The sequence below is a fragment of the Myxocyprinus asiaticus genome, chromosome 35 (genome assembly GCF_019703515.2).
Source record: "Myxocyprinus asiaticus isolate MX2 ecotype Aquarium Trade chromosome 35, UBuf_Myxa_2, whole genome shotgun sequence".
Taxonomy (NCBI): Eukaryota; Metazoa; Chordata; class Actinopteri; order Cypriniformes; family Catostomidae; genus Myxocyprinus; species Myxocyprinus asiaticus.
Window position 1 is genome coordinate 2954576 of NC_059378.1, and position 13753 is coordinate 2968328.

The 13753-nt window shown below is 39.7% G+C and overlaps 1 protein-coding gene and 1 long non-coding RNA gene across 3 annotated transcripts in view; one reads left to right on the forward strand and one right to left on the reverse strand.

Moving 5' to 3' along the window:
• trmt1 (tRNA methyltransferase 1) overlaps nt 1-10412 on the reverse strand; it is an 18311-nt gene extending 7899 nt beyond the window's left edge. Inside the window, exons 1-10 of one of the 2 annotated variants that reach the window (XM_051672208.1) lie at nt 10283-10412; nt 8695-9097; nt 8397-8616; nt 8036-8223; nt 4826-4941; nt 4640-4752; nt 4394-4542; nt 4121-4204; nt 804-873; nt 430-564 (exon numbers count right to left, since the gene is read on the reverse strand). In XM_051672208.1, coding sequence (XP_051528168.1) covers nt 430-564; nt 804-873; nt 4121-4204; nt 4394-4542; nt 4640-4752; nt 4826-4941; nt 8036-8223; nt 8397-8616; nt 8695-9074 — 1455 coding nt within the window. In that variant the 5' untranslated portion in view covers nt 9075-9097; nt 10283-10412. The remainder of the gene's footprint in view (nt 1-429; nt 565-803; nt 874-4120; nt 4205-4393; nt 4543-4639; nt 4753-4825; nt 4942-8035; nt 8224-8396; nt 8617-8694; nt 9098-10282) is intronic. The other variant, XM_051672209.1, reaches the window with a different exon arrangement.
• LOC127425927 (uncharacterized) overlaps nt 1-13753 on the forward strand; it is a 100813-nt gene that overhangs the window by 59258 nt on the left and 27802 nt on the right. The window lies entirely within an intron of this gene.

Sequence of the window (13753 nt, forward strand, 5' to 3'; positions counted from 1 at the left end):
TCCACGGCATCCACGCACAACTCACCACGCGCCCCACCGAGAGCGAGAACCACATTATAGCGACCACGAGGAGGTTACCCCATGTGACTCTACCCTCCCTAGCAACCGGGCCAATTTGGTTGCTTAGGAGACCCGGCTGAAGTCACTCAGCACGCCCTGGATTTGAACTCGCAACTCCAGGTCTGGTAGTCAGCGCATCAGATGAGTTTTTAATGAGGAATCAGGTTCATTATTATTCACAAGATATGAAGTTGGAAACACATTGCATGTGCAGTTTTCTATATAGTCATACTTTTCTTTGAACACCCTCACTTTATAATAAAACTATCGGCATCAATTTTTACCGATAACGATAGTTCCAAAAAGCAAATATCGGCACCGATTAATCGTTAAAACCGATATATCGGTCTACATGTATAAGTGACTGACCTCGGTCACCATGCTCAGTACCCCTTCAATTCGCTTGGACGTTCTGAAACGGGTGGGATTCCCTGAGACAGCACCCAGAACTTTCTGAACAAATGTGATGTCATGGAGAGGCTCCGCCCAGATTGGACCGCCTAACTGGGGGACCAATGAAAATGGTGAAATATATTGAAAAATAGTGCAAATGGTACATTACATGCTTTTTCAACAACTATATATGTACTACAGTAAAATATCTATTTTTTAATTAGAATACTAGGAATAAACTGAATATCCAGACAAAGTATTTGTCCAGAAAAAGTTGGTCAAAGCTACCTCACATTTAAAGGGGAGAACTTTCACCAGCGTGTACATCATGTGTGTTTATTAGTGTATACCTGGTGTCTCTGTCCACAGTGTTCACAATTAGAACCTACAGGAGGTCCTGTGGCTGCAGAATACTTCATACTGAAACAAACAATTCAAGGAGACAGTTACACTGAGAGTGCATGGGTCATTCCCTAACCCCAACTCAAAATTTTGATTTTGATCATATTATTACCGGTGAAAGATTAAGATAAATAATGATAAAAGCTAAAATATGAAATGTCGGGGGAGCCTGGGTAGCTCAGTGGTAAAACATGCTGGCTACCACCCCTGGAGTTCGCTAGCTCGCTATTTCAAATCCCAGGGCATGCTGAGTGAATCCAGCCAGGTCTCTATAAGCAACCAAATTGGCCTGGTTGCTAGGGAGGGTAGAGTCACATGGGGTAACCTCCTCGTGGTCACTATAATGTGGTTCGTTCTCGGTGGGGCGCGTAGTGAGTGGAGCGTGGTTGCCGCGGTGGATGGCGTGAAGCCTCCATACGCGCTATGTCTCCGTGGCAACACGCTCAACAAGCCACGTGATAGGATGCGGGGGTTGGCGGTCTCAGACGCGGAGGCAACTGGGATTCATCCTCCGCCACCCGGACTGAGGTGAATCACTACGTGACCACGAGGACTTAAAAAAGCACATTGGGAATTGGGCATTCCAAATTGGGAGAAAAAGGGGAAAAATCCCCCCCCCCCCCCAAAAAAAAACATGAAATGTCATGGATCGAAGTTTACAGAGTAATCCATTATTTTGCAGAGGGGTGTCAAAATGACAATTTTAATATATGATTTGGTCACTGACACACAGACACTTTTAGTACAGAAACAGTATAAGCAGAAAATCAGTAAAAATGCAGTAGAGTTTCATCAACTTTGATGTTTGAACCCCTAATGATGCATTCCAGAGCTTTGCAGGAATCCAAAACTAGATATAGGTATTGCACTTCCTAAAGAGCCACATGTGTCGCTTATTCTTAATAATAGTGGTTTTTTTTGGACTTTCAAAAATTTAGATTTTGACATTATTTTTTATGTGAATGAATAAAAGTACATCTCTAGTTTTAACGTTGTTTGTACTTCAGACCTTTGTTTTGTTAGACAAGAAAAACTGGCTTCATACCATGTGACCCACATTTGGTTTTCAACTATTGAAAATTGATCACATGTAACAATTTTGTAATGGAGCTCTCAATGTGGCTCCATATCGCTGGGATTTAACCATACAGGGCCTTCAAAATTAAGATACAAAAAGGAAAGTTTGTTTAGAACCAGAATGTTAAAGGATACTAAGATATATTTAATACTTCTGGAGTTATGAGCACTCCAACTTTGGAAAAACAACAGAAAAAAGTGTTTTTACCCATTTTTGGACTCACCATTGGTGTATAAAGCAACAAGGGGTGCTGAAGTCAACTGATTTTAGTAACAGGCCTACCTACAGTTGAAGTCAGAAGTTTACATTCACCTTAGCCAAATACATTTAAACTCAGTTTTTCACAATTCCTGACATTTAATCGTAGAAAACATTCCCTGTCTTAGGTCATTTAGGATCACTATTTTATTTTAAGAATGTGAAATGTCAGAATAATAGTAGAGAGAATGATTTATTTCAGCTTTTATTTCTTTCATCACATTCCCAGTGGGTCAGAAGTTTACATACACTTTGTTAGTATTTGGTAGCATTGCCTTTAAATTGTTTAACTTGGGTCAAACGTTTTGGGTAGCCCTCAACAAGCTTCTCACAATAAGTTGGAGTTTTGGCCCATTCCTCCAGAAAAAACTGGTGTAACTGAGTCAGGTTTGTAGGCATCCTTGCTCGCACACGCTTTTTCAGTTCTGCCCACAAATTTTCTATCAGATTGAGGTCAGGGCTTTGTTATGGCCACTTCAATACCTTGACTTTGTTGTCCTTAAGCCATTTTGCTACAACTCTGGAGGTATGCTTGGGGTCACTGTCCATTTGGAAGACCCATTTGCGACCGAGCTTTAACTTCCTGGCTGATGTCTTGAGATGTCCTCATGATACCATCTATTTTGTGAAGTGCACTAGTCCCTCCTGCAGCAAAGCACCCCCACAACATGATGCTGCCACCCCCATGCTTCACGGTTGGGATGGTGTTCTTCGGATCGCAAGCCTTACCCTTTTTCTTCCAAACATAACGATGGTCATTATGGCCAAAAAGTTTCATTTTTGTTTCATCAGACCAGAGGAAATTTCTCCAAAAAGTAAGATCTTTGTCCCCATGTGCACTTGCAAACTGTAGTCTGGCTTTTTTTTAATGGTGGTTTTGGAGCAATGGCTTCTTCCTTGCTGAGCAGCCTTTCAGGTTATGTCGATATAGGACTCATTTTTACTGTGGATATAGATACTTGTCTACCAACACTATAGTTTGCTAATATGAAATCTGTGGAGTGGTTGTAAGTGGAAGTGTATGTAAACTTCTGACATCAACTGTATCTCTGGGTAAAGATTAAACCATGATGCTGCCACCTTTCTACGTTTATTTTTTTACCTCTAGTTTTGTTCTTTAATCATATGTGAAAACTGTCATTTTGATCTCCCTCTACAAAATAATGGATTACTCAGTAAATACTGATACATGGCATTTAATATTTTGGATTTCATCATCATTTATGCTTATCTTTCTTCAGAAAAACCATTAACAAAATCAAAAAGTTCAGCCGGGGAAATTTCTCACATTTGGTTGATTTGGCATGGAATAACCCACATATTTATTAAAGGAATATTCCGGTTCAATACAAGTTAAGCTCAATCAAAAGCATTTTGACTTGTCCCTCCTTTTCTTTAAAAAAAACCCGCACAAATCTGGGTTACAGTGAGACACTGACAATGGAAGTCAATGGGGCCAATTTATAAACGTTAAAATACTCACTTTTTCAAAAGTATAGCAACAAGATGTAAACAATATGCATGTTAACATGATTTTAGTGTGATAACATCACTTACTAACCTTGTCTAATTTTACAACTTCGTTGCAATTACGTTGTAATGTCAACAAACCCTAAAACCCAAAATTGACTGTAAAAATTACAATTTAAACAACTTTACAGTTCAAATAATACACGTTTTAACAGAAGAATTAATGTAAGTGCTTTTATAAAATTATAAGCGTCACATTTCTGCCTTTAAACCCTCCAAAACTTGGCCCCATTGACTTCCATTGTAAGTGCCTCACTGTAACCTCCATTTTTTGCTTTTTTTAAAGACAACATTATGCCACAAATTCTGTCAAGCTTAACTTGTATTGATCCTGGAATATTCCTTTAAGAGAAAGCAAAACAGGAGATAAAAACATGTGATCACGGAGGTGATACTCACTGTTTTCCCTGACTCGTCCTCTTCCCCATCCTCTGCAGATGGAACGCACCACAACCAACACAGTTATACACCAGCGCCTGCTTACTGCAACACACACAGTCATGCATAAGTCAACCAGCAGAATCTGTTTACTAAAGCACCGGTACTGTAAATAATCATTTGCTTATTAGTGACTTGTACTTTTCACTTATGATTATTACTTAATCATTCTCCACAAACATGGGGAAGCTATTTGAAAACACATTCAGACAAAGTCTTGTGTGTGTGCATTACCTTGCAGAGTTTTTGACCATGGCCTGGCCTGTTCTGACTCTGACGAATACACGGATGTAGAAATCCACACTCACACTCAGGAGAGGCTCAATGTAACGCTGATACACGGCTGCTTTTTGGTCTAAACTGTGCAGGATTATACGCAGGGCCTGGAACACACACAAAAAGAGAGGGTATATGAAGAGTTTTCTGCTTTCCACCCTTCCTTTCAAACACACAAAGGCAGTGGCAATGAGCACAGCTTACCATTTCATGGCAGTATTTGGACTTTATGGACATAGAACCATATTTGCTGTAGCAGGTCTCCCCACTGTTTCCAGCCATTACAGCCATGTCAGTACAAGTGATACACAGCAGACCTGAATGACAGAGAGAGACTGATCACATTCTGTGTGTGAGACCAGTAACACTGCAACAAGGAGACAGGCTCACCTCCCTCACTGACCGCCTGCACAGCTGCATCCAGAAATGAGGAGGGACTTCCATAAGGGTCCAGATCTATGACATCATAGCGTTCTTTCCTCCCTTTCGCCTCATACATCACCATACTGGACCCATGCATTTAACAATGGAAACAAGACATTTTTTAATCTATTGTTGGGAAAGCATGGGGCATTATTAACCAAACAAAAACCTAAATAGCCTAAAAATCTTTGAAAACATGAAAAGCTTATAACAACTTTGCCATAATGAAATTGTCAAGATTCTAATGCAATATTATTGCACATAAATATTTGCTTTTGATCAATTAGTGTAACACTAAAAATAAATTATGACATCAAGAGAACAAAGCAAAACATACTTCAGCAATCAACTATGGCAGCCAGAGCCACGCCAGGGATAGGGAAATAAAAAAGGTCACAACTGTGACTTTATTTATTGTAAACTTGTTTATTTCTCACAACTGTGAGATATAGTCACAATTTCGAGATATAAAGTCGCATATGTGAGATATAGATTCAGTATTCATAATCAGAATGAGCTTTATTGCAGCAAGTGTTCTCATGTACACAAGGAATTTTATTTGGTGATAGAAGAAACAAGTGCACACAGAACATTACAGTGAGACAAGGTAAGAGTATAAATAAACATACAAATAATAGGACATATAACAGAATGGCGTTATGTACAGGTGCAAGTGGTAATGTATGTGCAAGGTAGGGGTATGTACAGTTATTGAATTAAATATGTGAATTTACATATGTACATGAGATATGTATTTACATTATTGCACTATGGGGGAGTCCTGAGGCAGTTTCATTGCTAATGTGGAAAATGGCCTGAGGGTAAAAATGGCCTGTTCTTGTGCTTGGATGTCCTGGCGCTCAGTGCTCTGTAGCGCGGGCCAGAGGTCAACAGTTCAAAGAGGGAGTGGGCAGGGTGTGTGGGGTCCAGAGTGATTCTAGCTGCACATTTCCTCACTCTGGAGACGTACAGGTCTTGAAGGGAGGGCAGGGGGCACCAATAATCCTCTCAGCAGTCCGAACTGTCCTTTGTAGTCTTCTGATATCTGATTTCGTAGCTGAACCAAACCAGACAGTTACAGAAGTGCAGAGGACAGACTCAATGTCTGCTGAGTAAAACTGTATCAGCAGCGCCTGTGGCAGGTTGAACTTCCTCAACTGGCGAAGGAAGTACAACCTCTGCTGAGCCTTCTTCACAACGGAGACTATGTGGGTGTCCCACTTCAGGTCCTGAGAGATGGTAGAGCCCAGAAACCTGAATGGTTCCACTGCTGCCACAGTGCTGTTCAGGAATGTGAGGGGGGGAGTGCGGGGGGGATTTCGCCTGAAGTCCACTATCATCTCCACTGTTTTTAGCATGTTCAGCTCAAGGTTGTTGTGACTGCACCAGACTGAAATATAAAGTCATACTGTGGTGTAGCAGTGGTCCAATATATTTCTTTCTCAGGTGGGGCATGTGATGCGTTGTTTGTATTTTGGCAGTTCACAGCTGAGGTTAGCTTTATTAAAATCTCTCAGAATAATAATAAGTGAGTCCGGGTGTTGTTGCTCCATGTCTGTGATGTTATCAGCCAGCTGTTGCAACGCTGAGTTCACGCACGCTTGTGGCGGGATATAAACACTCACCAGAATGACGAAAAAAACTCCCACAAACTCCCGCAGCAAGCAGAAAGGCTTACAGTTGATGAAGAGCGCCTCTAAATTAGTTACATCTGTACACCAACTTACATCAACAACATTGATGTAAAAGCATGTTCCACTGCCTCTCGTTTTCCCTGATGATTCCGCAACGCGATCCGCTCTGAACAGCTGGAAGCCCGGCAGATGTAACGTACTGTCCGGGATGGCTTCATTCAGCCAGGTTTCCATGAAACACAGAGCAGCGGAGTTAGAAAAGTCCTTATTTGTTTGAGTGAGCAGAAGCAGTTCATCCGTTTTGTTGGAGAGGGAGTGGACATTCGGCAGATGAATACTCAGCAGCGGAGTCCTAAAGCCGCGTTGACAAAGCTTCACAAGTGCGCCGGTTCACTTCTCTCGTGTATGTCTTTTGGATCGCTTGTAGAGCACCGCTGCGCCTCCAACTAAGATGTCTAATAAAACGTCCAAATAATCAAACACCGACAAAAAATGATCATGTATGCTCTGACGAATATTCAGCAGTTCATCCCTGGTGAAACTGATCGGGAAAGAGTGACAAAAAACATGACAAACAAACAAAAGTAACAAAAACGCTAGAGAGTTCCACATCGAAGCAGCCATCTGCGGCATCCAAAATATAAAGTCACAATTACGAAAAATAAAGTCACAATTGCGAGATATAAAGTAGGAATTGCGAGATACAAAGTTGGATTTGCGAGATACAAAGTTGGATTTGCGAGATACAAAGTCGGAAATGCGAGATATATAGTCGGAATTGCAAGATAAAAAGTCCCAATTGCAAGATATAAAGTCAAAATTCCAAGATATAAAGTGGAAATTCAGAGATATAACATCACAATTATGAAATATAAAGTCGGAATTCCGAGATTCAAAGTCGGATTTGTGAGATATATAGTCGGATTTGCGAGATATATAGTCGGGTTTGCGAGATATATAGTCGGGTTTGCGAGATATATAGTCGGGTTTGCGAGATATATAGTCGGGTTTGCGAGATATATAGTCGGAATTGCGAGATATATAGTCGGAATTGCGAGATATATAGTCGGAATTGCGAGATATATAGTCGGAATTGCGAGATATAAAGTCAAAATTCCAAGATATAAAGTGGAAATTCCGAGATATAATGTCACAATTATGAAATATTAAGTCGGAATTGCGAGACACAAAGTCAGATTTGCAAGATATATAGTCGGAGTTGCAAGATATAGTCAAAATTCCGAGATATAAATTTGAAATTCTGAGATATAAAGTCCCAATTATAAAAAAAAAAAAAGTCCCAATTGCGAGATATAAAGTCAAAATTCCAAGATATAAAGTGGTAATTCTGAGATATAAAGTCGGAATTGCGAGATATAAAATCACAATTTTGAAATATAAAGTCACATTTGCATATAAAGTCAGAATTACCTTTTTTTTCCCCCCCTCTGTGGCAGGAACAAGGCACTATAGCCAACAGATGTCTATGAGTGTGTAAACAAAGGAAAGCTGTAACAGAATACAAAAAAAAAAAAACACACACCTGGCATCTCTCTGGCTGGCTTGCAGTATGTGGGAAACGTTGTTGTGTTCTGCGTTGCGGGCGATCAGAGCAGCAGCTTTAGCAGAGTAATCATTAGCAGTGATGTTCTTCAGTCCAGGAACCTCCAGAGCAAACCGGACAGAACGCAGACCTGAAGCAGACAGACCCTCCAGAACACGCAAACCTTGCTGAAGATAGAAAGAAGGAATGCTATTTTAAGGGATAGTTCACCCAAAAATGAAAATTCTTATATAATGACACCCCAACAGTTAAATTAGGCTGAAGTGTACACCCTAAAAACGAATTTACTACATTACATAAAAAGTAACGCTGCAAATGTAAATGTGTAATACACACAGACCTCACATCGCTCTCCCACTGCGGCAGTGATGTACTCCTTTTCAGCACTCTCTTCCGCCTTTTCCTGCTCATTCTCAGGCTTTTCTAAGGCTTCCTCATCCGCATTTCCATTCTTCTCCTCGGACAGATGGACCACGACTCGGTCTTTCTCACCTGGGACCAGTATCCGGACACCTCTCTGTGCCAGCTGCTCCCTGGCAAACTCTGTGATCACCGCACACCTGAACAGAGAGGTTTATAGATTTAAATGTGATATTAAACACCAACAAACCACAAGTCACACTTAATTGCATTCTCACGTTAGATCTCTGTTGAACTCCTGCACGGGGTTGTAGAACACCTCATTGGCACTGGGGAATAAAATTGTTGCCTTTCCCTCTCTAACAACGGTTTCGCCTGGCAAAAGTCCCGACTCTGTAGATGAGTTCTGGCTGGGTTCTGTGGAACTGGAAGGATTGGTGTTCCCCATTGGTACAGCTGTGGTCACATTGTCTGCGCCAGCACTGGTGGTGTCCTGGGATTCTTCTGGTTGTTTCTTGCTGTCCATAGTCCTGAATGTTTTAAAGACACAAATGTGTCCTGTAGTGAGGATCTGAGAGAAGGAGGGTCGCTCCTTGGGGAGTAATAATGAGAAGCGTAGAGCAGCCAGGGAAACTTGACGTGCACTTCTCACTAGCATCTACTGAATAAAAGCCTTGCGACCTGTTAATGTAAAATTGATTAGTTATAGTTAGTAAGTGCTTAATAAACACATATAGCAGCACTTTATCAATCTACCCTTGTGCGACCTTCGGGACATTTTTATCTTTTTCATTTTTGTTTTTTAGATCGTTTTGGCTGTTAATGCCAATGGCATAAATTTTGCCAAAGGTGTGTATTTTGGGGGGAATTTTGATATTTCAACTTCAGTTCCTATAATACATCTATAATACACTGTGTACACAAAATAGTCACACTCAGGACCTTCAGGACAAAAATGTCCCTATTGAAACCCATTAAAACTGCAATATTTGATCCCAGTGCCATTAAAGCATAAAATCATGAATTCTATGATATTATACTTTCATTCCGGAACCCTGGCTTCAAAATGTACATTTTTTATATTTTCCACCAGATGGCGCCATTTTCCTCATGTTTAGCCTATGGAGCAAATACATGCTTTTCCCCTATTTTCTGTAAACTGTAGGCCAACTGAATAAATGATGCAGCTAAAATTGTGTGGGTGTGTTGTTACGGATGTCAGAGTGTGTTTTGTATGTGTATTGAGAAATATGTGTGTGTGTGTGTGTGTGTGTGTGTGTGTGTGTGTGTGTGAAAAACAACAGTGGAATTATATAAACAACCTGGCATTTAAAGGGTTAAAATCCTGAAAATGAATGAATATTTGGTAGTTATGATCAGAACTGATGTTGGTTAAAAAATCTAAGTCAGTGAATGTGGAAAATAATATGAATATATAATATTATTATAGCAGTTTTTTCCTCTAAGGACCTTTGAGTAACTTTTTTAAATTGACGCACAAGGGTTAAAAAAACAAGCATAAACAATGACCATCATGATGAAAATATACATTAAAACGTCCATCTGTTTCTTTACTTCATGACTCATTCCTGCTGAAAATACAGATAAAAGGGGGTTTGACTTGGATGACCAGCTTAAACCAGCTACGACCAGCCAACAAGCATAGGCTGATTTTAGCCATTTCTTTTTCAGCAGGCATGATCGCAATTTTTACTTTAAGAATGAATGTTTTGAATATGAACGCAATTTTAATAGCATCATGCACAACAACATAAGAGCATTTTAAACTTATAATTCCAATTGTAACTATGCTGGTTAGCCATACTTTTTGCAGCAACTTTATCTCGCCTTCCGACACAAACTTACCGCTGCTGTATCAATTCTGAACAAAAATAAATATAATCGTTAACTGTACACTGTCACAGTCATCTGTTAGCTTGTGTGTTTTCGGTAGGAACTCACGTGTAGCACGTCCTGTATTTGAACTACGGAGTACGGAAACCTGCGAGTACAGAACGCTACGCAGTGACGCCAGACACTGCGCATGCGTACTGAACAAAACGAATGGCTCCGAGCGCCCAACGGTTAACAGATGTAGAAAGGAAGTCCCGCCTTACAGTTAAAAGAGCCAATCACCTTTTAGATACAGACATCGCCTGTCAATCATCTCTAGAATGCGCATGCGCATTAGCTATATAAACCGGGAAAATTGCGTTTTTTTAGCGTAATCTGGGGTACAGACGCACAATTTATGATTCCAGTATTGTCAGATTTTATTGTTGATTTGAAATATGTTGTTTGATCGTAATCTTGACCAACCGTATTTGAGATTTCGGTCTTTCCCCATTCAAGTAGATAGGAGCTGCACTGACATGACTGGAAATAGCGTCCCGAGTGCGTTCCAAAGATGGCCGACAGTGACTGTATGATTTTAAAGTAATATTCCGGGGTCAATACAAGTTAAGCTCAATTGACAGCATTTGTGGCATAACATTGATTACCACAAAAAATTATTTCGACACAGCCCTCATTTTCTTTAAAAAAGAAAAAGTCTGGGTTACAGTGAGGCACTTACAATGGAAGTCAATGGGGGCCAATCCGTAAACGTTAAAATACTCACTGTTTCAAAAGTATAGACACAAGATGTAAACAATATGTGTGTATACATGATTTCAGTGTGATAAAATAAAACCTTTTCTGTGTGAAGTTATATCCAATTTTACAACTTGTTGCCATGTCGACGAAACGCCATAAACCCTAAAACGACAAACAATTTAAATAACTTTACAGCTAAAACAATACACCATTTTTAACAGAAGAATAAATGTAAGTGCTTTTATAAAATAACAAGCTTCACATTTCTTCCTTTAAACCCTTCAAAAATTTACCCCATTCACTTCCATATAGTGTCTCACTGTAACCTCGATTTTTGAGTCGAAAATATTTTTTGTGGTTATCAATATTATGCCACATAAGCTTTTGATTGAGCATAACTTGTATTGAACCCTGAATTTTCCTTTCAACTAGTACTATTGTAATATTAGAACATAATAAAATAAAAATATGATATTGTAATTATTATTAATATTATGATATTAGCCTATTCAGTTGTACTGTTTACACGCTATGTTGATCGGCAATAGACTTTATTCACAGTAGAGCCATATTTTATTTTTGACAGGAATGAAAACGAGGCTGTGAGGGATAAACTTACAGTCTCTTCAATGCATTATACTGTTGTTTAAAATGGTGTTGATCATTCAGCAGCTGACGAAAAAAAAAAAAACATCTTTTCAAAAATTTTCAACTGACAAAAAATGAGTAGTGAAAATTAGATGTGATCTAGGACCTTTATGTCATTGAACATGAGGCATGCGCAGAGCTGTTTTAGTGACATTGAATGACGGCGGCAATGTTCTCTCATGCATACAGATGCACTCTTAAGGGGCCGTTAACACCGAACTGTTTTTCAATTGTTTCATATGTAAACATGCAATAGACGGTAGTCTTTTACCATTGCACCACGTCCCGCTGTTTCCAGCACCCTAATTTACCTACATCTGTACAATCGTTCACAAAGAGACATTTTCCAAGACCATGTTGTTGTTGTTTAATTAGTCTACAAAAGGAATCGAATCTACTCAAATTCTCTCAAGTGCCCATCTGTAGCGAAAGACATTCACACATCTGCCCAATGTAAACCTATCATCGTTCTATTGTCTTTTTATTCTGCACATTAACTCATTTATACGCACATCTTTGCAATAGTATCAGTGTCATCAAAAATTACAATAACAATTCCCACTACTTAGCAGGTCCTTGTGGTGGCGCGGTTACTCATCTCAGTCTGGGTGGCGGAGGATGAGTCTCAGATTGACGCTTCTGAGACGTCAATCTGCGCATCTTATCACGTGACTCATTGTGCATGACACCACAGAGACTCACAGCATGTGGAGGCTCATGCTACTCTCCGTGATTCACGCACAACTTACCATGTGCCCCATTGAGAGCGAGAACCACTAATCGTGACCACAAGGAGGTTACCCCATGTGACTCTACCCTCCCTAGCAACCGGGCCAATTTGGTTGCTTAGGAGACCTGGCAGGAGTCACTCAGCACACCCTGGATTCGAACTCGTGACTCCAGGGGTGGTAGTCAGCGTCAATACTCGCTGAGCTACCCAGGCCCCCTTAATGTCACATTAGTTAAGGTTTTACTGAGCATCCTCATATTTAAATACTCCTCTAAACGCCTCCTACAGTGTACCGTTGCTCGGCTGTTTAGAACTTATTTTTACCCCTGAACGAAGAACGAAGAAGAACTTTTCCGGAAGTATATCGGGGCAGAGATGAAGTGAAATATTACAAATGTTTTTTTTAAATAGTTAAAAATGTGAAATATTTATTTTGGTGCTTTTAATTGGTCATTGATACAGTAAAAGATTATTTGAAATTATCTGTGCATAACCTAATTATTATCACCCCCCCCCCCCACACACACACACACACACACTCACTTGAAATGGTCCCCACCACCTTTTTAAACAATGTGACACCCCTGTCTGGGGCTGATATAAAGAAAACACAAAGTTTTTAAAGAGTTGAGGAAGTCTGATATTCAGTGGATCAAAATAACAACCATTAATTAATAATCATGCTCAATAAACTGTAATAGTCTTTACGCCAAATAGCATTGGAGTGCGGGCTGTGAAGGAGCATATCATTGGTTTGACCCACTGAATGAATACGCCCCATTTCCTCATTTGATTTGTGAACGAGCAAAGATTAGTGTCTCTTTTGACCAACTGAAGAAGATGAGGAAGTGTGTCGTTCATTTAGTTCGTTAAGGAGAGAAAGGGGCTGGATGAATTAAGAATAAAAGTGACTAATGACATTACAATGATATCAGAATGTAATTAAAACATGTAATTACATTTAGGCTTATAATGTTGTCTTTTTTGTATACCTTGATGGTCATGCACAGCAGTTCACTAAATTATATGCTTTGTTGTCATTTGTGGGTATGGTTTATGATGCTTAAAATGTATCTTATTAGACATGCTAATTTTAATAAAGTATAATGCTGCCTTCATGTGCTATCAGAATTACTCCTCCCATCTTGGAAACTCAGGTATCAGAATGATCTCAGAGTTTCCCAGTCGTAATTACGATTTGAGGAGTCATTCATGTGCAACTCCCGAGTGGGAAACTCGTATTTACGATAATTCCGATAGCACAAGAAGGCAGAGAAACATCATCTGGAGTTAACTGACTCCACTAAAGATCAACCAAGCAAAATTGAGAATTATTGTAATAATATGTTTTTTGTTGTTTGTTG